The sequence below is a fragment of the Haliotis asinina genome, chromosome 3 (assembly GCF_037392515.1).
Source record: "Haliotis asinina isolate JCU_RB_2024 chromosome 3, JCU_Hal_asi_v2, whole genome shotgun sequence".
Classification (NCBI taxonomy): domain Eukaryota; kingdom Metazoa; phylum Mollusca; class Gastropoda; order Lepetellida; family Haliotidae; genus Haliotis; species Haliotis asinina.
The window spans coordinates 26,720,955-26,746,283 of NC_090282.1; the positions used below are offsets into that span (position 1 = coordinate 26,720,955).

Below are 25,329 nucleotides of genomic sequence, written 5' to 3' on the forward strand. Positions count from 1 at the left end.
TTGTATTCTCGTATGACGTCACTGAACTATCGCCTTTCATCGTGAATGAGTAGAATGGATAGTTACTTTACCTTTAACTATAAAATAATGTATAGAGATTATTACATTTCTGTCAAAGGGAAGTGTCAAAATGATTTGATATATCTGATTCTTAAATGCACACGTGGCGAATGGTTGAGGAATATAAATATGCCTGAAACGGGCGCCCAAACTTTCTCAATTAGTCACTCACTCATGCAGTGACACTGAAGAAATATTGCAAACCTCCACTAGCTCCTCAGGAGAACACTAACAAGAATACAGTGAAACTAGGCAAACACAACGTAACAACTCCCACATTGAATCTGAAATGTTCACGAACTCAAAAAGAACAAATGACTTCTCACAGAGATGTCCTCAAAGGTAGTAAATCTTCCTCTGAGATTCGTTACTCTATTTCGTTTCCACGGCTTCTAACCACAGTCGTTATGAGGGAATACAGCGAGACTGAAAATGGTGATTTCTATTCATGTACCAGAATATCAAATGTTCCTCAAGCACGGCGCAATCCCTCTACAGGCCTACCCGCCCAGACTGAACGCTCGAGTGGAAGACAAATCAATGTTATTTGTAATACAATAAATCAGTATGTTTGGCAAATTACCCGCGCCTCTGTAATGATAAAGCTAACACCTTAGAAGCTGAGAGGCTGCTTTTTCGATCACGAAAACCAAGACATAATTATTTGACAGATTCCCATTGATAATATAGAGCCGTTATCGATTGGCAACAATACTGATGATATAATGGAATTGCTCAAGAAACAAATGAGGAGTATTCGATTGTTCTTTCGTCTTGATTCATTGCCTTAGAGAAGAGCTCACCCTATTGTAAAACTTACCCAGTCAGGCAGCTAAACGACCATTGGCCGTCATTGTTTATTCATACATCGTGTTAACATGTCGTAGATGCTGACACGTGGGTGTTTGATAAATGCCAAATTATTACACGATTTCTCCAAATTAATCAAAATAATCTTGTGAAGGAATATCCGTTTTCCTCGACTTGACCCGTGAGATGTGACAGCTGTTCCCAGATATGAGCTGTTTCGTTAACCACTGCACGAACAGGGATCCTTAAGATTATGTTATTGCCTTCATAAATACAGTCGCACTTGGACGACCTAAAGTAGAATTTTAGGTGTGTGTTCATTAATTTTATAAGGTGAGCATTTGTTCTGCTGATAGAGATGTTTACCTCGGTGTTAATCTATGTTACATGATGACTGGTTGATAAGGTAAACCTGTCTAGTTAGATATTGTATGGCAGATATTGGTGTGATTTAGTATGTCTGTGAAATACTATTCGGTGTTCTCTACTGAAGTTGAGGAATTCGACCGTTACATGATGGACATATCTGTGGGTATGATTTTATGCAGCCCTTAGCAATCTTCCAGCAACATCATTAGAAAATACCGAACCCTGCCCGACGGTGTGACAAGCGAACGCTTTAATCGTGTACGTTAAACGATTACTGCTGAAGTAAGAGAAATATTAATGACATTTTCTAAACATCTTCTCAAGTATGGATGTAATACTTGCCTGGTGGATGACACTGGAATGGTATTCTATGCACTACATACAGTAAACGAAAGGTCACAATGAATTCATAATGTCTGACTGATCAGGATCATGCAGAATATGGGACATTAAATACAAGCGTTTCATAACACAAATATCCCAGGATCTTTCCGAACACTAATTAAAGACCTTGTATGGTTCTTGTCAACTTAAATTACTTCTTGACATGTATGCAGGTAGACCTAACACAATACATTACCGAGCAGGGTAAACATTGCTTATATCGTGTTGAGATAATGCTTCATTTCCAACAAGTGTGCCTGGAAGCTGACGAGATATTGATTACAATCATGGCTCATCACCAATCCCCTTTGTAGAATCGAGCATCAGACAGTAACCTTTCAGAACAAAGGTTCCCCTCAGTAATTAAGTTTGTATTATGTCCATACCAGTGTATGATTCAAAGCACGACCTCAGAGCTTCGACTCGGAGTGGGTAATCTACCCAATTTTACAATCCATTTCACTGTATCACTTACTTCCAATGCTCCGTCCTGCAGCCATTTGCTGAGCAACTGTCTCGTCTTTAATGGCCCAGTAACGCGGCAGTTTTACCATCTTAACACACAATTAACTTAATTGGGTAGTTATTGACTACATTTTATCACCCAAGCCTCCAAGGCAACCCCCGAGCACAGTCAGTATAAAGCAGCTAGTGAGATTTCAAGCGCAAGAAGAAATCTCTCCCAATCAGACCACGCTTCTGAAAAGAAGGTGTAATGGGCCCTCTGTCTCTACCCGTCTTCCACAAAGCCGATATGGAGTCTCTCAATGTCGTGTTAGAAGGAAGAAGTGTTTTAATGACAGTATCATCTGTCTGTGGTTGTTTAAGAAAATAAACATCTACACGAGTATTGCCGAAGAGTTGGCGCTTCGTGAATACTTCATGTCAGTACAAACTAATATGTGCCGTTAAAATGACTTCGTGTTTAATACAGTACCTTTACGGATATGTGATGCTAAACAATGGAAGCTATATCTTCCAAGTATTCAGCTGTTAATCATGTCGAAGGAATAAGTTAGACTACATTACATCTCGGCTTTCTTCGTGGATATAATGACACAATATGCACATCAAAGCGGAATTGCGATGATGAAGTCTCATAAACCAAATAGGATGAGAATAAGATATATATTTACGTTTGTTTACGCGCTCGACAACATTCTGTAAGAAAAGGGCAACTGTTGCTTTCCAAATGAGTCTCTTCTCAAAGGAGTAATAAAAGTCAGGTCTATTAATGCAATGTACTTACGTAGTCAGTTCAAAGCAACCGTAGGAAGATAAGATCGTGAAGTTCTTAGTCCAGGACTTGGAGATTTGGGGGCTTGTGGATTGAGAAATGTTATGTTTTCTAACGAATGCGCGATTAACTATCGTCTCCATAACACCCTCTCCCCATTCTTCCGACCTTAATGCTAGTAACAGTTCGTTGTCCATGATGTAATATACTTAGGCTCGTAGTATCTTAGTTTTGGGAAAGAACATACCAGATAAGATAATCTAGATGTCTATTTGTAACAGAAGTAACAGACAAACGTCCTTGGACCACAGGCTCATAAGTGTACTTTTTAAAAAACCCTGCACCTCTGTTCTCTTTAAAACCGCATTACAGAATTAATACAATCGTGTTTTTCGATTTTTATCAGGGATTGCAGTTTGATTCATGTGGCTAAAGTGATAGCGCATTTTCATGGATGTTATGCTGAAAATGACGAACATCAATGTATGCTGCATTCGGAAGGACTCGGTATAACCGAACAACGAGAGGTGATGATGTTGCCCCTAAATGTAATATCTGTTGCTGATGGAGTTGCTGTTGAAGCTGCCGTTTTCATAGAAGATGCAGTTTCCATACATCTTTGCAAACGGATATTCAAACTGACGCTGCTGGTGTTCGTTAACACATACACGATTCAGAATCTATATTATCCCTACGCCCACCCTAAATCTGTCCACCCACAGCCACAGGTCCATCATTGTCAATATCATGCCCACACAGCTGTCGTTCATGTACATTGTAAAGATCACAGCCGATCTACAGTTACCTTCAATGTGTGTTATGCAATATAATCAATGTTATCCTAAACGAAGTCTCTTGGTGGATACGTCCGAAAGCATGGTATTTAAACAAAGGAGACACGATGTTTCCTCCCTGTTATCCCCACCAAATCTCTCCATCTCTGTGTGAACTGCAAAGATCCACGTAATCTCAACAAGACGGCTGTTGATGGCTCGCAGCTAGACAAGGAAGATCCACACTCGCGTTTGTTTTCATATCCAGCGAAAATTACCCTGGATGTTTGAGGTGAAAAATAGGTCGTTTTACCTACCAGTTTATATTTGTTGACTTTGCTAGCCGTTGCTTATTGTCTCAGCCACTGTGTTGATTTATATAGAAAGGGTTCAAGCCCCGGAGAACGCTTGATTTTGTTTGTAAGAGTTTAACGCGAGGTTAAATTGATAGTTAACTTTATCATGTATCATTTAGTTACTGCAACAAAGTGCATGCGAACTTTGCAAATAACATGTTCTTTTAACAAAGTATTACTTTGAATGATGAATGACAGTTGTGATGAGTGAACCTTTGGTCGATACGATCCCTAATTCCTACAATTGGACCCTTTCCCCATGTCATTAAGACGTTCGATTGGCCAAAGGGACTGAATGATTATTATGAATACGTAACAACAAAGAGTAACACGATTTCATTCTGGAGAATGTTCTTGTAGATTTCTCGATATTTGGGTCATTAACTATTTCATTATCTAAGCAAACCCCCTCTGAAAACTAGGTCACATGAATCATTGGCGTCATATGGAACCAGAATGCTGCTTGTAAAATCACGTGATGTTATGGATTAGCCAATGAAAGGTCGGAAATGTGATGTCAGACAAAGACTTCGGCTAGGAACTGTGATGGCCGATACAAACCTGACACCCTTGAACTAAGTACTAGATTCCAGTGGACAGAGGTATTGCAGCTTGACCACTCGACCTCTCCGCGTTATTAACGCCAGCACGGAGCGCTTACAATCCGAGGCGACAGACAGCAAGAAAACACCCATTATTCTCCTCTCATCCGATTGTCATGGATGCCAATCTCGTAGAATCACACGGGAACTGGTTCGTACTGAAAGACGAAATGGGAATAAGCGTCGAGGCGAAACATTTGTAGAAAAGAACAGAATCAAGGATGTTGAGCCGAATTGATGTTCTCTTATATGATAAAGGGTTAATTACGATAATAATGTTATAGCTAACAGTGTTCGACTGGGGTCACTTCCCATCCTGGTCCGATCAAAATTATTGACAGTGGGAGAACTACCCATATATTCTGTAGTGACCAGAGTCGATCCGAATTACCTGCTACAAAAGCTGATTCCCAAATGATTACAAGGCGATAATCCTCTCAGGTCTGGCAATAATCTTCAAGCGATTGATAGCAAATACTCTTAATGAAACAAAAATAATTAGAATCGTAATTAATTATTGATGTTGTTGACACGTTCACGCCAAAGGTGCATTAAGTTAGTTTATTATTGATGTTTGTCATGTATCCCTTGATGCCACTGGTGAAAATGACGGTATGGATTATTCATTTGTGTTAACCGACCAGAGCGGAATAAACGATCTTTATCACCAGCTAGAGAGTTAACATTTGTTTACAAGTTGTTAGACAAAGCACACAGAGATTCTTGCGTCTTTTGTTGTGAAATGTTCCTTATTACTGGTCAGTGTGAACATCTGACGAAAGTCACGTTTTCTAAACAAATGTCAAATCACCATCATTGTTGTGTTCTTTAGAATAATTGATGTCCTTCAAAATTTCATAAATATAACTTTGTACTTTCCCATGCAATGATGGCAGAGTGCACTTTCCCCTGTATTAAAGACGTAGTGCATTTGTTAAATTTCAATTGTCGTCTTTGTATTGCTAATTCATTTTCAAAACAAAATGTCTACAATTATAAGCTTTGGGTCTGAACTGTTCAAATAACGATTTTCCAAATATTTAAATGTAGCAATACAATGGAAATGCACCAGATGACCACACTATCCCCAACTCAATTCACAGACTCGGCTGTTTTCATTCACAAAAATAAATCGGCAATTCGATTGCTACAAATTCTATTTAGACATTATTGAAATGTTCCAGAAGTGGCTTAGTAGGGATTTTCTTCAGCTCAAACAATCAGCACTGGTAGCGCATGGGTGTTATAATGGTCAATGACTCATTGGGTGACCCAGCCAAGTTGCAAGTCGACTACACATCACCGTTTTACATCATTAAGAGATGTTTTGTTGTGGGATTGGTCTAAGACAGCCTAGCAGACAGACACAGGCCTCAAATTTACAAGGGTATTAGTCCTTACATGTTGATAGTGAGCCACAGGGATGTCGTGGATGATGGCAATCTCGTCATAACATACAATTTACTACCAATCTAGAGGCGGTGGTTTTCAATATTCGACGATGAGGACCTGTGAAAATTGAAACCTTTTGGAATTAAATGATCTGTTACGGATGTAATTGGGTGAATGGGATTTAACATAGAAATATTAAAGTGTCAATTAAAGGTTATGTAGCTCAAAATAGATACCGGTGCAGCTGGAATAGAACTAACGACTTTAATTAAGGATTAATAACATTGCTATTTTGAAATTAAGGAGCTTGCAGTTTCTCAATAATGACTGGGCATGCACCATTGGTTTAGAACAACGCAAACTATATAAAAAAGGGATAATCATAACGCAATCTTTTAAATATGAGGAATATATATATAAATATATCAGTTATATATGAGGTATCAGTTCAGGAATACATTCAAACACGATGGTGAACTATGAAGGTAGATGCTGGGACGACCAATGGTCTCAAAAGGCGATGTAGCTGCAATATTGATGAGGGTGACATAAAACTAAACTCACTCACTCAGTGGGCGAAAATTGACGTTTTGGGGATTAGTAGTGCGTGATACGGCCACAATATTTTAAACATTTATTCCCTCGTTGACGCTCATTTTTTGAGAATTCCAATATCGTTTTGAGAAAGTCCGACCCATTCTAGCAGCGCCTGGCCAACTTCAGCCAACTTGGTTCGAGCCTATGAAGCACACGTCTCTTTAGTATGTCCCAGAGGAGTTCAGAGGGGATGGCCTTGTCTCTGGCAGCTATTCCATTTTTTGGATGTTGTGCTGCTGCAGGGAGCTTTGACAATTCATAGACAGGGAGTACTGGTATTCCTGAAAGACAAGTCGTCAACCCGCACGCCTTTGCAAAAAGAACAACTATTTGTGTCCGTACTATCCAGTGACCCTTACTCGCATAACTTGAAGTGGCGTTCATTCCATCCCACATAGCCATTCCACCACAGAATCGGTCATGAGGCTTGACGTCCATTTTGACATTGCCAGACACACCCCAAATGTAATGGTTAATCGTGACTAATCTCCAGAGATAACCAGTGACCCGCGGCGTTGACCACAGTATCGACGCTGTACACGCCATTGACTTCAACGGGAAATATGACGATTTGTGAGGGGCGGGAAATGAAACCAGTCAAGCCTTCGCTACGTGTAGATGGTTTCTAATCGTCTGACCCATTATTCGTTCTCCAGTATCCCTGTGAAAGTTGGCAGCAATTAAGTAGCGTTTTGACCTTGATTTCGCTGTGCCTGTTTTTGATCAATCGATTCTGGGACCTGATCCACAAAGCGTTCGTAATGTTAGCAGCTATTGTAGCTCTATATTTGCCAGCAGCTTACGAACAGTGTAGAACTACGTAGAACTCTTTGTGGGTCGGATTCTCCTACCTCTGTCGTTGACTTGGGACGCCGTGAACGAGTTCAGTCGTTGATAATTTGGGTTTGTTGGTACCTGTCTCTGGACTGACTGTGAGACCTTGAACGCAGGCTGACTTCTGTCAGTATCCACCACCAAGACACTCCACTTGTTGTTGACGTCAAAAAGCTAGTTCAAACACAAACAATGGATGAAATGACAAGTCACTGTATATTGTACATAAACAACAACATTGACAGAAATATTGTACTGCAGAGATTAATCAGCCTATAAAGTTAAATGTCAAAACTAGGAATGGAGCACCAACGTTCTTGTATATGAGGTTTTCAACTCTTGTCTTTGTTAAAGAAAGGGTATCAGGTATACTTTCTGATCCCATACAGACAGCACAAACTAAGTGGTGAAAAGGGCCTGTGAGTATCGCAAGGCGCTACTTCCGGTAGTAAACTGGTTCCCGACTCCCTTTGCGCACGCCAGCTTGCTATAGCGAGACGGGCCCAGCTTACTTCCAGTACTAGATTTTCGGTCACAAGAGTATATTCAAAAACCAGTTCTACTTCCAAATTGCGAGGCCGTCACATCGTGGAAAGTCATTCTTGGAGGTCACAGCTATTGACAATCGTAATAGTTGGCTAATTTGGGGATAGTTGGAAAATTTGTTACTCCTTAAGGCTTATGGGTTCCCTTCTGTCATCTGACTATCATGAGACCATTAGAAAAGGCATACTCGCAAAGTGTTCTGACCTTATTTGTGAGTTCTGTTTGATGTTCGACTTGTTGAGTGTAAACTATATTTCTGGTGTAGTTTGCGTCAGGAAGGAGAAAGTAGCATGTAATACAATTACTGTTTGGCTACTGTGGCATTTTGGAACAGCTCATGTTTATTGTCATCTATGAAACCGTAGACTCTGCAGGCTGGAAACCCGTTATGCTTTACATTATTGTCGTAATAAACACAAATCTGGTGACATTTCCTTTGTTGTGGTTTCTTATGCTTTCCATTTATAGCATCCTGATATCATGTTTATAGTGGTGCCGCACTTCGTTGATCAAAGTTAGTCCCTGTGGCAAACTAGAAACTGCAGATCGTCGGTTCGTGATCGAGGGAGTGATCACATTTACATGTAATCGTAATCTTGTAATGATTTCTACGTTTAAGTGGGTGAGTGAGTACAGTTTTACGCCGCACTCAGTAATATTCCAGCTATATGACGGTCGTCTGTAAATAATCGAGTCACGACAAGACAACCCAGTGATCAACAGCATACGCATCGATCTGCGCAGTTGGGAACCGATGACGTGTGTCAACCAAGTCGCCTCTTACGACAAGCATGGGTTGCTGAAGGCCAATATTCTAACCCGGCACCTCACGGGTTGATCGAGAGGGTCAGGAAAGGGTGTAGTTTTATGTCGCCTTTAGCAATACCATACCTCGTGGGTTCGAATCCTAGGTAACTCCGATTATCTTTCGAGGTTTGTCTGCACAGCACCCTTGATATAGCGGTATAATTTCCGCGACTTAAGGCTTTAACAATCACATTACGATAACACTCCGTTATGTAACTTCAATACCTTAAAAGCGACGTTAAACTCAACTCACTCCCTCACCTATGTTTATATGTAGCATAAATATTCCAATAATATTTCAAGTCATTTATAACTGTATTTTATTGACTGTGTCCAAAATTACCACAGACAGGCTTAGAAAACAATTTACAATAGAACGTTGATATTAACAAGCCACAAAACGCCAACCCCGGACAAACAATACAGTTAGCCTCGGGATACAATCTCTTAATGGTACAGTATAGCGGCTCTCAGTATTAATTGTGATGGGAATATACATTTATTGGTGCTGTAACGTTTTTATCGACAAAATGCTTTCAAGTTATTATTCCTTAAATATGCCACACAGAGCGTAATTTAGGTCAGTTAATGGCCTGATGTCTGACGTAAAAGCTGGATAGTATCTGTCTGAAGCGCGAGGAGACTCAGGGACTGACCGTAGTTCGAACGGTCAAGTACAAGCTATATGGCCAGGGTTACGTCAAAATGTGTTAAGGGTATTATCAGTGGGTCATATTTTACCTGACTGCTGTCCAAAACAGAGCATTTTGTTTGTTGTATGATGACACACTCAGTAATACTCCAGCTATACTCCGACGGCGGTCGGTAAACAATCGAATCAGGATCAGTCAATCCGGTGATCAACAGCATGAGCACTGATCTACTGTATGTGTATAGATGTGCTTGATAAATACACCAATAAGTTAAATATTTGACCAGTTCTCAAAAACGGTTGGTTGGTTTGTTGTTTAACGCCGCACTCTGCAATACGCCAGCTATACGGCGGTGATCTGCAAGTAATCTGAACCAGACAATCCAGTGATCAACATTATGATCAACATCCAGTGACATCTATCTACGCATCTACAAAAGGATTATGAGAACATGCTGGGGATAACTGAGGTTGAAAAGTAGGAAATGCTGTGGGGATAATAACATTTCACCAACTATCACGAACTGGATCATATAGCATCCGTTCAACATGCTCATACATATTGAAATACTATCTTCCGCACAACCTATATCTAATAATGAATAATTTGAATACTGTAGTTGTTGAATATTTCAATGGGATTACCGCTCATCAATTTTAAAACTGTTGCTGTATCCATCTCACTTGATCTATACGGGGGCATGCTCAGTGAATTTCAGATCGGGAAATGAACAATGAATGTCGGAAGTTTCCTGACCTGTGCCGGTTTATTGTTTGCAGGCGTCGTTTATTAAGTGCCAGTAATACAGACATCTGCACAGAAACCGTAATAAATATATGATTTGCACCCTCCCGGACCATGTATACAAGTCACACCACTGTCACCAGCAGGGCTGCTTTGTGAACGTCATTCAGCCTAACACTGCCAGCTCTCCCACCGCTAGAAGACTTTCAAACATGTCTTGGGCGTAAGCGCTCCAAAATGAACCTGAACCTACTCACACACTTCTATGCATATTTGAACTAATTATGTATGAAATTACCCACACATTTGTTCCATTTAGACTAAAAGCTACTCTTTATGTTTCTGTGCCCAACAACCGTCAGTCCACCTACCCTCCACCCTACCCCCACCCTATTTGTAATCTGAGTGACCCAAAACGAAAGTAAAGATTGTTCATGATACACAATGTATATATCACTTCCGTGCAGACACTGCATGATGTTAATGATGTTAACCCTTTCCTCTGAAACCTTCAGAAAGGGAATTCTAATACGACAGACACCTTTTTGATGATATATGTCATGAATACCGTTGGTAAGTCCCAAAATGTGAGACATCAAAAGATCAGAGTATAATATTTTCTTCACGACATTATCATTCATGTTTCGATCCTTGATGCAGTCGACATTCCACTATGAAGTATCAGTTTGGCTGACGGGTGAAGAAAATGACGTTAACCATGGCTTTGTATTACCAAGATGAATGCAGTTCCATAACACGTCTCTGATTGGGCCTTGCCCTCGCGTTAAGCCCCTCTCCGGAAAGAAGTCGGACTCAATTCTATTTGATCATGTTTGAAATCGATGTTAGGATGTTTTTGTAGGTTCACGTTAACTGCAGAATCCGTTCAGCGATCCATTACATGTTGACATGATATTCACACTTCGTCCCCTCTCTTCCTGAACCTTGAAAGCATGCAATATAACAGATTGACATTATAAATACTGATGTAGGGGAACATGCGTTCCCCATAACGCCCAAACCATGTATATCAAAATAGGATATGTCAATCACATAAAATGTTTCAAAACCATTTGCTTCCGGATGACAGTTTTTTGGTAATAAAATGTATGTTACGTTGCCAAGTTTGTGAGTGATCAATCAGTAATAACTAAATCAAATGATTAGATTTCATATAGACACAATGACTGAGTATTTTAAAAACTTAAATGTTATACGGAATATAAAACAAATTGTTATAAGCTGTCATGTCATCATAACCAGAAGTTGCTGTCTTAAAAGCAGGGACATTATATGCCCCGGATAACGATAAACAGATATTGGATAAACGCTTATTTATCTTCTGTCTTTCAGCGTATCAGGAAGTATAAATAGATGCTTGCATCTTTGAAAAACTAAAAAATGTAATCATGATCTGGATGAACAGAGTGTCGAAAATATGAACAGCGGATCCTGTCTCAGTTCATCATACTCCTTTTCTGATATGGTGTTAAACACGAGAAGTGACATGTCGATCCCAGCATATACGTTTCATTTTTATTCTTTGTTCTTTATAAAATTATATTCTTCAGGTATTGATTTCAAAATAGTTGAACTAAATGTTTTAATTTTCGTACAAGATTTTCTTGTCGTCAAATGTTCTCATTCACGGTAATTTTGTCCATTTCCCCAATAATCGCTTTCTGAGTAGAATCTAATTACAAACAAAAATCAATAGTCTGTGATGAAATAAGCATACGTTTCTTTCAAAATGCTTTATTGTATTAATCGATGTGTACTTTAAATGTCACATTCTTTTCATAATCTGCTCTTTAAATAACATCTTCAATTTGTTCAATTTCAGTTGTCAAAGCGCTCTCATCTTGACCCTCATTCTATGATAACCGATTCCATTTGACGTGGTGTTTTTACCAATATCAGACTGTTTTGGTAGGGTGGCTTTGTGTCATACATTTCAAAGTTATCAATCAACTGTTGACAGCTCGTGACCATCACCGATATCGTCATAACTTTTTGGAAATGGTGATTTTAACTTGTGTCTTGCTCGGTCCGTCACATTAAGCCTGACTCTTGGAATCTGAAAGTGTCTGTGGCAGCGCGAGGCATCCTTATATGTTCACAAGCTCCAGACGATCGATAGACTGTAAGATATCTAATGTTGGCCAGACCATCTGTCTTAAACACTATAGTGAATCTACGTTCTAGAGTTACCTCCCGTGTGTTATATTCCTGTCTAATGGAATGTGGTTGCAGGCGGATTTGATTAATGGTTCTATTTGTACCGCAACATTTCTGGAATATATCAACGAACCCTTACAGAATCTTTCAAACTTAATAAATAGGGTTAACAACGTTCTTAAAATATTATCTAAAACCCAGAAAACAGAAAGAGACGTGATGTCATCACATTCATATGTTTCACCTTTTGTATCATATGAATTCATTTGCGCATTGAGACTTACAAGATAATTGACTGTATGGCATTATGTGCAAGAACCCTCAAAGGTGTACAAATTGGTCACTCATCCACCTGCACTTAAGTTTTAACGTGATATTCACCAGTTATATTCTCCATGAGCTAAATTGTATCTGTATTAGGTTCTTCCCGGGCCAAGTCGTCTCTGGAGGTGCAATTCGTACAGAGTTGCGTCCCTTAGGAAAATCTGTCATATGAAGATCTGTAAAATAATTGAGTTGGAACAGACAATCCAGTGATTAACATTTGAACAGCGATCTAAAGAGGTGAGATATAATGACCTCCGTCAGTTAAGTCAGAGACTCTAACAATCAGATCTTTGCCTTTTATGGCAAGCACGATATTTGCGGAATACATTCTCTTTAGACGCCCACCCCACCACCTCACCCCCAAGCCCTTCACGAGGGGGACAACGTTTAGCTGTATGGGATACATCACACCCTGCCTTTTCAATCACAGTGGTTAAGTGTTAACTCGTTACGCCGAAGACCAGGGTTCGATTCCCCATGATGTCGATGGTTGGTGTCACCAGCCATGATATTTGCTTGAATATTGCCAAAAGCTGCGTAAAACTTTCTTCATTCACTCCTGAAAACACACTTGGTTCTTGTAAGACCTACCACGCGTGGTCATAACACCCGCTTAATATTTACAGTCAGTCCTTGGGTCACTGGACAGATTTAAGTGTCAATAATAGATTGATTTGTCTTCCTTACATATTAAAGAATGTTATCTATAGCGGTTTTCCATTGATTCCGTGATACACGCCGCCCTGGAACGAGTGCGTCCGCTGTATATTGGCGGACCTCCAACGGACCACTCGCTACAGTCATCACCTTTCACCTAACCTCAACCTGAGGCGTGATCCCGAAGTGATTTTTGTTTCAGGAGTTAGTAAAGGGTGTGTTGGTCAAATATTGGTGTCTGTTGTAGTCCTGTAACACTGTCTATAATTCACACGTGGACGATCCTACCAACCTAACTCAAAGTGTCTGAATATCCTGTAAGCGACAAGTTCGTAGTGAGAACTTGACAACGACCAGTCTGGACTCTTAGTCTGCAAGAATACGATTAGTTCTGCTGAAGTTACAATTCATGTCGAATAATTTGGAATGGCAAACTTACAGAGATAAACCCCTTTGGGATTGCATGTACTTGTCACTGGTACCACCGGCTTTTCACGAATATCTCACACCGTCATGATCTGATAGTTCTTTATCAGATTTACATGCCATCGGAATCTTGCAGTGGCTTCTACGTTCTAGTGAGTGAGTGAGATTAGGTTTACGCCGCAGTCGGCATTTTATTCCAGCTATATGGCGGCTGTTTGCAAATAGTCGATTCTGGACCGGGTTCCCCATTACATGTGTGACTATGAGTTCGAAATTTACGATGAACAAAAATCCGAACATCTACAGCAAGTGTTGTTGGATGGCCAATGTCTATCATCAACAAAAATGATTCTTTCACTTCCTACAAACATTGTTTCAACATCCTTTGTTTCGTTTTAACGTCATTTGGCGTTTTTCAGTTCCTGAATTTAAAGACTCTCCCAATTATTGTTTCTTTACGCAAACAGCGAAACAGCTGAGGCAAGGAAAAAGTCGTCCGATGGTCCCTTGACATTTGTCCCATTGTTATTCTTAGTTCCATACGATGTTCATTAAAATTCTCAACTCGAGTTTTATGTATACATTCAGGGTTTATGCAAACCATTTCAAATAGAATTTAAGGCATACGTATATGCTGTTTTTAGCCTTTTTTTCCAAGCGTGGTACAACCTGCCAATGTTCAACAAACGCAGATCAAATTTCAAGGAATTTTTATTTACCCAAATACATAAGCATGGAAAGTAAGGTTACTGTAAATTCTAATTCTATCTGACAGTTATTCGTGAATATATACATACGGCTGGGGTTTTCAAGGAATTTTTATTTACCCAAATACTTAAGCATGGAAAGTAAGGTTACTGTAAATTCTAATTCTATCTGACAGTTATTCGTGAATATATACATACAGCTGGGGTTCTATCGCTGTGACGACATTAACACGTATTCAGTTATTTCCATGAACTCGTATTCAATCATTTCAGAGTTATATCAAATGAGATTAGATACCGGTAGAGTTATGATCCCGTGTTTATTGTATTCTCAGCGTTATACTTACGTACGTGCGTCAGAGCATGCGTGATACATACGTTTTAAACAGTCCACATACAAAGAATGCTGCAGGTTGCCACGAAAAGACGATGCATCATTGCAGGCAGTGCTCGGTACCTTAATCAACTTAGCTTACCGTTAATCACTAGCAGTAGTCAGTTAATTAACACTGTCTTTGTAACGCAAGGGAAATCCTGGTTACACTGAGCTCGACAACTGATGGTTGTTTTCAGTATGCCATTCAAAGAATAGTTAAAAACACGAAAATTGACAGCTTTGCGGTTCGTGTTGTTAAATTACATTTAAATGTCTTAGTTTAATGCCCGAATGTTTAAAATAAACGCCCATGTGCCGAACTTGAAGGGACATAAATATTTCCATCTCTCGGTCTCATTTTGTTTTGTCGCCACTTAAGCTCACCACCCCTCCCCCGCTCTTAACAGTGATCATTATCTCATATTTCGCCACCCACTTCCTCATTTCCCTGTGTCCAGCAACCCTTTGAAATGTGCATGTTGTATCCGTTTAAATTTAGTGTTATTCTGTTTGTACACACGATCAAAGATATTCTGGTATTTCACCATTTCATAGATTCGAAGAAGCTGTAGTTCTTTGATGTACTGGTATCTGTAATGCTGTTGAGACATGTCCTTTACTCTCCTTTATATGGGGCACTGTGGAAGGTGACATATAAGTGAGTGAGTGAGTTTAGTTTAGTTTTACGCCGCACTCAGCAATATTCCAGCCGTATGGCGATGTTCTCTAAATAATCGAGTCTGGACCAGACAATCCAGCGATCAACAGCATGAGCATCGGTCTGCGCATTTGGGCACACGATGTCATATGTCAGCCAAGTCAGCAAGCCTGACCACCCGATCCCGTTAGTCGCCTAATCAAGCATAGTCGCCTTTTACGGCAAGCATGGGCTGCTGAAGGCTTATTCTACCCTGGGACCTTCACAGGTCAGGTGACATATAAGAGGTTTATATTTCAAATATTACCAATCTGCTTACAGCAGCATCTCTCTATTTGTCTGCATCGTGTTCCGCCACCGAGCACTTAATACCGAGTTCAGAGAGACGCGGACCTGGGAGAAGACAACCACTACAAAGGCATCCGATTGGTCCGGACCGTGGCTGTCAATTAAGGGCTTCAGCAAGCTTGAGTGCTTCCCAATTTCAATAGCCGATATTTATGATTGATGCTGCACAAAAGTCGATTGGGATTTGAAATGTAGACTCATAGTTATCACACTGTGTGCAGTGTCAAATTATTGATGAATCAGACATAGTCAAAGGTCATTGCGAGAAATTGCTTGTTCTGTTTGGAGTGGCGGCGTTCGTCTTGCGTCATGCTGTTAAACTGGGCAAGCGTTGTTAGACATGACTCCCCTGTGTAAACTTGCCCTTTTGATTATTGACATGGCTTTTTGATTGAAAACCAAATATAAACAACTGACGCACGTTCGTATTTAATGGGACTAAGGTTAATGTACTGTTCAAACTTTGAAATCATATTGTTTTCATCAAACTGCTAATCCCTTTAGCTAACAGTTCTGTTGTACGGGGATTGGTACATGTGTATCATTACAAATCATTGCCTTTCTTGTAGCAGAACAGAAAGATGGTGGGTTAAGAAGTGTCACCAAAGACAGGCGATTAAACGTTGTGCATCTTCCAATAGCTTAACATTCTGCATGAATAATTGATACCAATTTCACACCGGTTTGGGGAAACGTGATTCCAACACGGCGGGCTCAGACAGACAAGCCTAAGTCTAGACTAATTAGAAAAAATAGCTTAAACCTATGTAATAAAACAAGCTTACCTAACAACATGTCAGCTTCTCACAGAAAGACCTTGTTAACTAGCTAACTGTTGCTAATAACCCGCATAATATGCTTCACTATTTATGTTTTCAGCTCTGTGTGAACTCGAGCCTCAGTTTAACAGTACGCCTGAGCACCTGAGGATAAAGCAGGGATCCCGAGCCGTCCTACCTTGTTCCGTGGTTTACATAGGAGGCCATCAGGTAACAAACTCGGGGAAGACACGTGAAGACAGTTCTACCAGTGTAACGGACGTGTGTGTGGCTGCATGCAGACATAGAATGGTTCCGATGGACGGATGCTATCATATTTGTGTGCCAGTTCAAATGAACAAATTTCATCACTTAGCTTTAATAATAACAGAAAGATGATTTTGATATGATTTTCAATTAATATATGTACATCATGTGTTTCTGAAATGTGATAAGCGTAAGTAATGCATTGTCCTACTACTTCAAGGCAGGGAAACCTGTCAACACAACCAAAGGTGTTGTCAGTGTTTATGAGTAAACATATTTCTCGACGGTAGTGGATAAACCCAGATCTTCCATTCAGTATGTAAAAAACACTCAAAATGTACATATATTCACCCGTTTTGATTAATTATTCTCATAAAAATGATCAAAATGTAAACGTTAAAATTAACACGAACCATTGATACGCTATTTATAAACTAGCCATGATTACAATGCGGCCGTGATGATGTACATGCCCCTTTTCTTGATGTAATCACATAAGTGTCTATTCGTCATTCGCTTATGACACAGACGAGTGTCTGGATGTACTGCGGTAGAAATATTACAAACAATTCTCACCATTTAAATTACCCCCTCCCCAACGACCCTCAAAACAAAACAAGCAAAAACGGCTAAGTTTATATTATATAACAGACAGTCAAACACCCGACCAAAAACCGACCATGTTAGATGGACACAAGGCCCCACAATGTCCCTCTTCACAAAACCTTCTTAAGCGCTGCAGATGTTGTACATTCAGCAGATAATCAATAGCACATCCTCCAGGTGTATGCAAATAGAATTTCTAAAAACGGTTCCAAAGCTCTTCGTACAATGACCGTCAGTTCTTTACAGCACAGCACGTGAGAGAAAAAAATTAATCATGTTTTAGATAACTGTAACATGAATCTCAATCATTGGTTTTCACTTGAGGGTATGCTGACTTGTTTAAAAATAAAAGAAAACATTTTTAGGAAAGTGTGCATTTGACAAGCCAAATTAATAATGTTAACTAACATTTCGGAGACGTTGTCATTAAGGAGTGTTTTACGTCTCAATGGACACGGACTTGCCACCAGTTTTAATTTCTCTCTCGACATGCCGCTAATTGTGTTTCTATTTTGCCCTTTTCGTATCGATCTCTGTGTTAACAAAACCCAACTTTGGCTAATTTAATGTGTGACACAAACGCAACTGTGATAATTACTTTAGATAGTTTTTCCCTTCCTCGATATTCTGTTTGTCCAGCATTACATTGTAATATTAGATATTTGATATTATAATTTGATTATTTTGTCTGCTTTGGGCCTATTGGTGCAGCTGAAATTTGTCAAGTTGTATCTGGGTAGTTTTTCTGAAACGACATTGGGCAGCTAATGCTTCATCTGTTCAACTGTTCTTGTCTAAACAAAATATTTCATTTTTGCTCGTATCAACGATAATACCGTGTCTAAGCCGATGACGTTGTAACAGTAGATGTAGTAGTTGTAGCAGTAGATGTAGTAGAAGTAACAGTAGATGTAGTAGTAGTAGTAGTAGTAGTAGTAACAGTAGATGTAGTAGTAGTAGTAGTAGAAGTAAGAGTAGATGTAGTAGTAGTAGTAGTAACAGTAGATGTAGTAGTTGTAACAGTAGATGTAGTAGAAGTAACAGTAGATGTAGTAGTAGTAGTAGTAGAAGTATAAGAAGATTGCGAGACAGACAATAGCAGTAAACGTAGATGTAGAATTAGTAATAGTAGCAGAAGTAGTATTGATATCAGTTACAATAGCAACAGCAGCAACAGTAGTAATAACAGCAGATGTAGTAGTATCAGAACAAGTAGCAGTAGCAATAGTAGCGGAAGTACTATAAATAACAGTTACAGCAGCAGCAACAACAGCAGCAGCAGCAGCAGCAGCAGCAGCAGTAGTAGTAGTAGTAGTAGTAGTAGTAACAGTAGATGTAGTAGTTGTAACAGTAGATGTAGTAGAAGTAACAGGAGATGTAGTAGTAGTAGTAGTATCAGAAGATTGCGAGACAGACAATAGCAGTAAAAGTAGATGTAGAATTAGTAATAGTAGCAGAAGTAGTATTGATATCAGTTACAATAGCAACAGCAGCAACAGTAGTAATAACAGCAGATGTAGTAGTATCAGAACAAGTAGCAGTAGCAATAGTAGCGGAAGTACTATAAATAACAGTTACAGCAGCAGCAGCAACAACAGCAGCAGCAGCAGCAGCAGCAGTAGTAGTAGTAGTAGTAGTAGCTGTCGTGTTGTGATAGTGGTAGTGGTAGTGGCAGTAGTCCAGGAGTGATGGTGGTAGTAGTAGTGACACAAATCATTTAACCTCTAGCACCTGTTATGATAGTACTTTATCAGTTGTAGCAATCAGAGTTTGTTTGAGTATTGGTAACGAGTAACATGCAGGTTATATCAGATACCATAAGTTATGATCAATATTACCGGTGCTAATAAATATTTCATATTATCCAAATGCTAAACGTTTGGGGGGGGGGGGGGGTTATTTCATTTTTGTTCCAAGTAATTTAGTTAACATAAACATTACAAACATAAAGTAGAATATGTGTACCTTGGTATAAAAAACAGGTTGTGGGCTCATACATTAAATATATATATATCGGCGGCAATATGTTTGGGTTAAATAATTATCCAGGATTAAATACTGAGAAGAGAGGAACCCATTTGGTTGAGAAGCTTTCAGAATTATTATTTCTTCTGGAAATGCATTTTTCAGTGGTGAATATGTCTTTTAATATCCCGTAGTAATTATCAACTTTTTGAATTGTCTTTTTTAAAGGGCAAGTATAAATATATCTCTAAGCAGAAAAGGTTATGTGATTCTGTAATGACTTCTTATCTAAAATGCCAAAGTAAATCAAAGTTTTTGTCAAATTAACTTGCTGAATACTTCCTGTAATCCACTGTTTCTTCCAATAACTTTCCTCCTTACATCGAATCCCCAGTATACATGGTATAAAGTCTCACTGGCAACATTAGGTCAACAAGGTCATAGATATGTATGTAAACATATTCCTTTGTAGTCTTTTTCCAAGGTTCATGTAAAATATACTGTAACATATCCAAGATCTAATTTTTTACCTCTCATATCAAATTTAAGCTTCAAATCTTCAAAGGATATCAATGAAACTTATGTTCATCACAAAAATCCTTGACTGAAAGGAAAGCTGCATGGATTACTGGGATTTTTTAAAAAAAATATATATAGTTTGAGTGTAGATATTTCCATGGGCTTAACAAAGGTCTTAACATCAATCATTCTTAGACGCCGCGTTTCATAATCTTATTTTGAAGTACCCCGTTTGATTTTGTAAATCCACTAGTCAATAAGTGGAACAGTTATGTAAATATTTATAAAAATAGGTTAAGTTACATAATTGACGGTCAAGACTAATGATGAAATACAAAAGGCCAATGCCAGAGAATACCCAGTCTCGATTATCCACGGGAATAGATATCACTTTTGGAAAACAGTTGTGACTGAATGGATCTTTGAAAATCAGCGATGGCACCAGGTGTTCGAGGTTACGTAACGGTACAAGTGTTGTAAGATATGTTCATTGCAACGAATAGTAGAAACAGTTAAATAAGTGGCAGTCAAGCTTAAGTATAATACTACAATATATAAACAGAGTTACGAGTCTCGAGCATCCGATGATACAGATATTTCTGTGCTTAAATGGTGAGTGACTGAGTTTAGTTTTACGCTACCCTCAGCAAACTTCCGGCTCTATCGCGGTCGGTCTGTGAATAATCGAGTGATCAACAGCATGAGTATCGATCTACGCAAGTGGGATACGATGTCATGTGTCAACTATATCAGCGAACCTGACCACACTGTGCGTAAATGGGAAAACAACACTACAAATACATAAATCACACCTGGTGTGTGGAAAAGTACGGTGTTTTTGCCGATCGGTGAAAGCAGTTACTACAGTGTGACTGCATGGTACCAGCACCACGCACTACTACAGTGTGACCGCATGGTACCAGCACCACCTACTACTACAGTGTGACCGCATGGTACCAGCACCACGTACTACTACAGTGTGACCGCATGGTACCAGCACCACCTACTACTACAGTGTGACCGCATGGTACCAGCACCACGTACTACCTCAGTGTGACCGCATGGTACGAGCACCACGCACTACTACAGTGTGACCGCATGGTGTGACCAGCACCACGTACTACTACAGTGTGACCGCATGGTACCAGCACCACGTACTACTACAGTGTGACCGCATGGTGTGACCAGCACCACCTACTACTACAGTGTGACCGCATGGTACCAGCACCACGTACTACTACAGTGTGACCGCATGGTGTGACCAGCACCACCTACTACTACAGTGTGACCGCATGGTACGAGCACCACGTACTACTACAGTGTGACCGCATGGTGTGGCCAGCACCACGTACTACTACAGTGTGACCGCATGGTACCAGCACCACGTACTACGACAGTGAGACCGCATGGTGTGGCCAGCACCACGTACTACTACAGTGTGACCGCATGGTGTGGCCAGCACCACGTACTACTACAGTGAGACCGCATGGTGTGGCCAGCACCACGTACTACTACAGTGTGACCGCGTGACGTGACCAGCACCACGCACTACTACAGTGTGACCGCATGGTGTGAGCAGCACCACCTACTACTACAGTGTGACCGCATGGTGTGAGCAGCACCACGTACTACTACAGTGTGACCGCATGGTGTGGCCAGCACCACGCACTACTACAGTGTGACTGCATGGTGTGGCCAGCACCATGCACTACTACAGTGTGACCGCATGGTACCAGCACCACGTACTACTACAGTGTGACCGCATGGTGTGACCAGCACCACATACTACTACAGTGTGACCGCATGGTGTGGCCAGCACCACGCACTACTACAGTGTGACCGCATGGTACCAGCACCATGCACTACTACAGTGTGACGGCATGGTGTGACCAGCACCACCTACTACTACAGTGAGACCGCATGGTGTGGCCAGCACCACGCACTACTACAGTATGACCGCATGGTGTGGCCAGCACCACCTACTACTACAGTGTGACCGCATGGTGTGACCAGCACCACGTACTACTACAGTGTGACCGCATGGTACCAGCACCACGTACTACTACAGTGTGACCGCATGGTACCAGCACCACGTACTACTACAGTGTGACCGCGTGGTACCAGCACCACGTACTACTACAGTGTGACCGCATGGTACCAGCACCACCTACTACCTCAGTGTGACCGCATGGTACCAACACCACGCACTACTACAGTGTGACCGCATGGTACCAGCACCACGCACTACTACAGTGTGACCGCATGGTGTGGCCAGCACCACGTACTACTACAGTGTGACCGCATGGTGTGACCAGCACCACGCGCTACTACAGTGTGACCGCATGGTACCAGCACCACGCACTACTACAGTGTGACCGCATGGTACCAGCACCACATACTACTACAGTGTGACCGCATGGTGTGACCAGCACCACCTACTACTACAGTGTAACCGCACGGTGTGACCAGCACCACATACTACTACAGAATTTCTCACGTGTAAAAACTTTGATGGACAGATGCAAACTGTCCATATAGGTTGAACTCATGGCCATTCGTTATGTTATATGGGCATGTTCGTCATACATAACGCATCGTTTTACCCACCGCCTCAGGCTGCTTAATGTATTCCCCAAGATATGCCCATATTATTTCACCCCCATTGCTGATGGAATGTACAATTAATTCATCACAGGATGTTTATGTCAGTGAATGTGTTTTGCACCGTCATGGCAAATAGATTACGAGTAGGTTTTGCTGAGTGAGTTTTCACCTAATGCATTTTCTTATAGCCTACATACCTCCTTCTCCTGAACCTTTGTAGCTACTGCTGTGGTATTCGCGTCACCTCAGATATCGAGGTTCTGTGTTCGGAAGGCAATAAACATGCTGCCATGTTTCCACAGTTAGTCATCCGATGACATCAGTGCTGTGATATCCAAACGATCAAGACATTATCTTGATTTATATTCAGATAACAGAACAGATTGCTGCTACGTGCAATGATACGGCGTTATGGGGCACAAACAATCCCTTGGACTAATTGTATCTAACTGGCGTGGTGATGCCCCTGATTTATCAAACATTTGTTTTAGTTTGTTTTTGTTGAGCGTAAAATAAGTTGCTGAAGACCTATCCCTAGCCCGGAAAACCCACATAGTTTATTTTCAGTATTTTGTGGAGTATGTTTAAGAATAAATAGGAAAATGGATGTTCTGAAGTTTACTATAATTATGATGTTATGTGCACTGTTAATAGTATATACAAGCAACAAACATAGCTTGATGAAGGGGTTATTGGTGTTGTGCAAATTAAAACCGTGGCTTGATGAACGGGTTATGGTTTGGTGTAGTGAACAAGTAACGCCGTGGCTTCATGAAAGGGTTTTGGCTTGATGAAAGGGTTTTGCCTTGATGAAAGGGTTTTGGCTTGGAGTAGTGAACAAGTAACGCCGTGGCTTCATGAAAGGGTTATGGCTGTTTTGTAGGGTACAAGTAACACTGTATGTGGCCTGATGAAAGGGTTTTGGCTTGGAGTAGTGAACAAGTAACGCCGTGGCTTGATGAAAGGGTTGTGGCTTTATGTAGTGTACAAGCAACACCGTGGCTTGATGAAAGGGGTTATGGCTTGGGGTAGCGTTCAAGTAACACTGTAACTTGACGAAAGGGTTTATGCCTGTTGTGTAATGAACAACTACTATACTTTATCATCACAATTAATGGTCGTGTTTCGATATTTGAGTGCTGATTGTGATGCATTGTACGTTGGACTTCCAGGTCGTGTGGTCCAGTCCACGGAAGACACTTATAAGCCTGGAGGACCGGCGTTTGATAGATGATCAGAGGATCAGCGTAGAGCGACCCTATATCAAGGAATGGAATCTCCACATCAGAAACGTCCGTTATAATGACAGCGGTACATACAAGTGTGAGATCAACACAGACCCCATACAGTTTAAGGAAGTGACACTGGCAGTTGTAGGTGAGTTGTGCATGCGAATCCCTTGTCAAAGAGATCTCACCTTGACTTGTAGCTGAGTAAACAGCTGATACCTTTGTCACATGGATCCCACCGTACGTTGTGACTGAGTAAACGGGTAAAACCCTTGCCACATAACTGCACCTAAAATTTCAGTAAATAGCACGGATGTACGAACACGGACGCCCATTGGGACTTGTCTTGTTCCAGAGGTTGTTACGACAAGCGCGGTAGAGTCGAGCTTGAAAATGATAAATTAAAACAAAATACCCATTAAAAAATAGAAACGACAGAACATAACTAATCCCCTTCGAATGAACACGTGTCATCTATTATTGCTTTTCTCGTTGAGTGAGTGAGTGAATGATGCGTGTTCCATCATTCTCTTTATCAACCCCTTAACAGTAAATCAATAAACGGCCTGAAGAACGCCAGGGGTAATCAATTTGAGCGTGTAACCACCGCTTCATCTTCATTGAGGGGAACATATAATGCGGTTAGTACACCAACCGGAAACATATGTTTCCTTTACTGTGGGAAAACTGAAAAAAACTCTGACATTTATTTGAATGATTTAGGAAGGCATCAGTTATGCGTTTGCTACAAATTATCTCCCTTTAACAGTTCCGCCCACCATCATCAGCAAACTTTCCTCAGACAACCTGAAACTGAGGGAATCAGAGACGGCAGAGCTGGTGTGCAACGTCACAGGGGTGCCACACCCAAATGTCACGTGGTTCAAGCGGAATTTCAGACACGGACGAGGTCATAAAGAACGTACGTACATTAGGACAGGGACATTCACAACTGTTTTGTTTGTTTTAACGTCACATTCAGCAATAGTCCACGGCCGTCTGTAAATAATCCAGTCTGGACTGGAATGATAGTCCAGAGATTGATATCATAAGAGGCGGTCTCCGTAGCTTAGATACGATGACATTACTCAAGCTAGCCTCACCACCGCCTCTTATGGCAAGCAATGGTCCGAGAAATACTCACTCCTGTGCCAGCAAGATTTTCCTTAAGATCTTCCCAAGGCCTTCCCATAGTGTATTATAATTTCTTATACTGTGGTTGTCAGCAAAGTTGAACCCGGAGAAACATATTTTTTTTCAAGTATATCTGAAATATTTCTAATTAATTCTTTTTGATAATCCGGACCTCAAGGGAGAGTGCATGTTGATTGGTGCACGAATTGGCAATTTGGAGGGGAGCATGTTCAGACAATATATCAGTGATATCACATCTAAGTCTGGGAGGGCTCTGTCGTCCAGGGTGGATAATTAACTGTAGGGAGTAGTTTCCGTCACCCACACCAGAATCCAAATATGATTTAATTACTTACCAAGTAACGGATTTGACCTGCCTCTGATACCTAGTTTGCCATACATATCC

The 25,329-nt window shown here is 40.6% G+C and overlaps 1 protein-coding gene across 1 annotated transcript in view; it reads left to right on the forward strand.

Moving 5' to 3' along the window:
• The window catches only part of LOC137277745 (lachesin-like), a 72,153-nt gene that overhangs the window by 34,253 nt on the left and 12,571 nt on the right, over positions 1-25,329 (forward strand). The window contains exons 2-4 of the mRNA XM_067809657.1: positions 16,721-16,830; positions 23,733-23,937; positions 24,559-24,711. Coding sequence (XP_067665758.1) covers positions 16,721-16,830; positions 23,733-23,937; positions 24,559-24,711 — 468 coding nt within the window. The remainder of the gene's footprint in view (positions 1-16,720; positions 16,831-23,732; positions 23,938-24,558; positions 24,712-25,329) is intronic.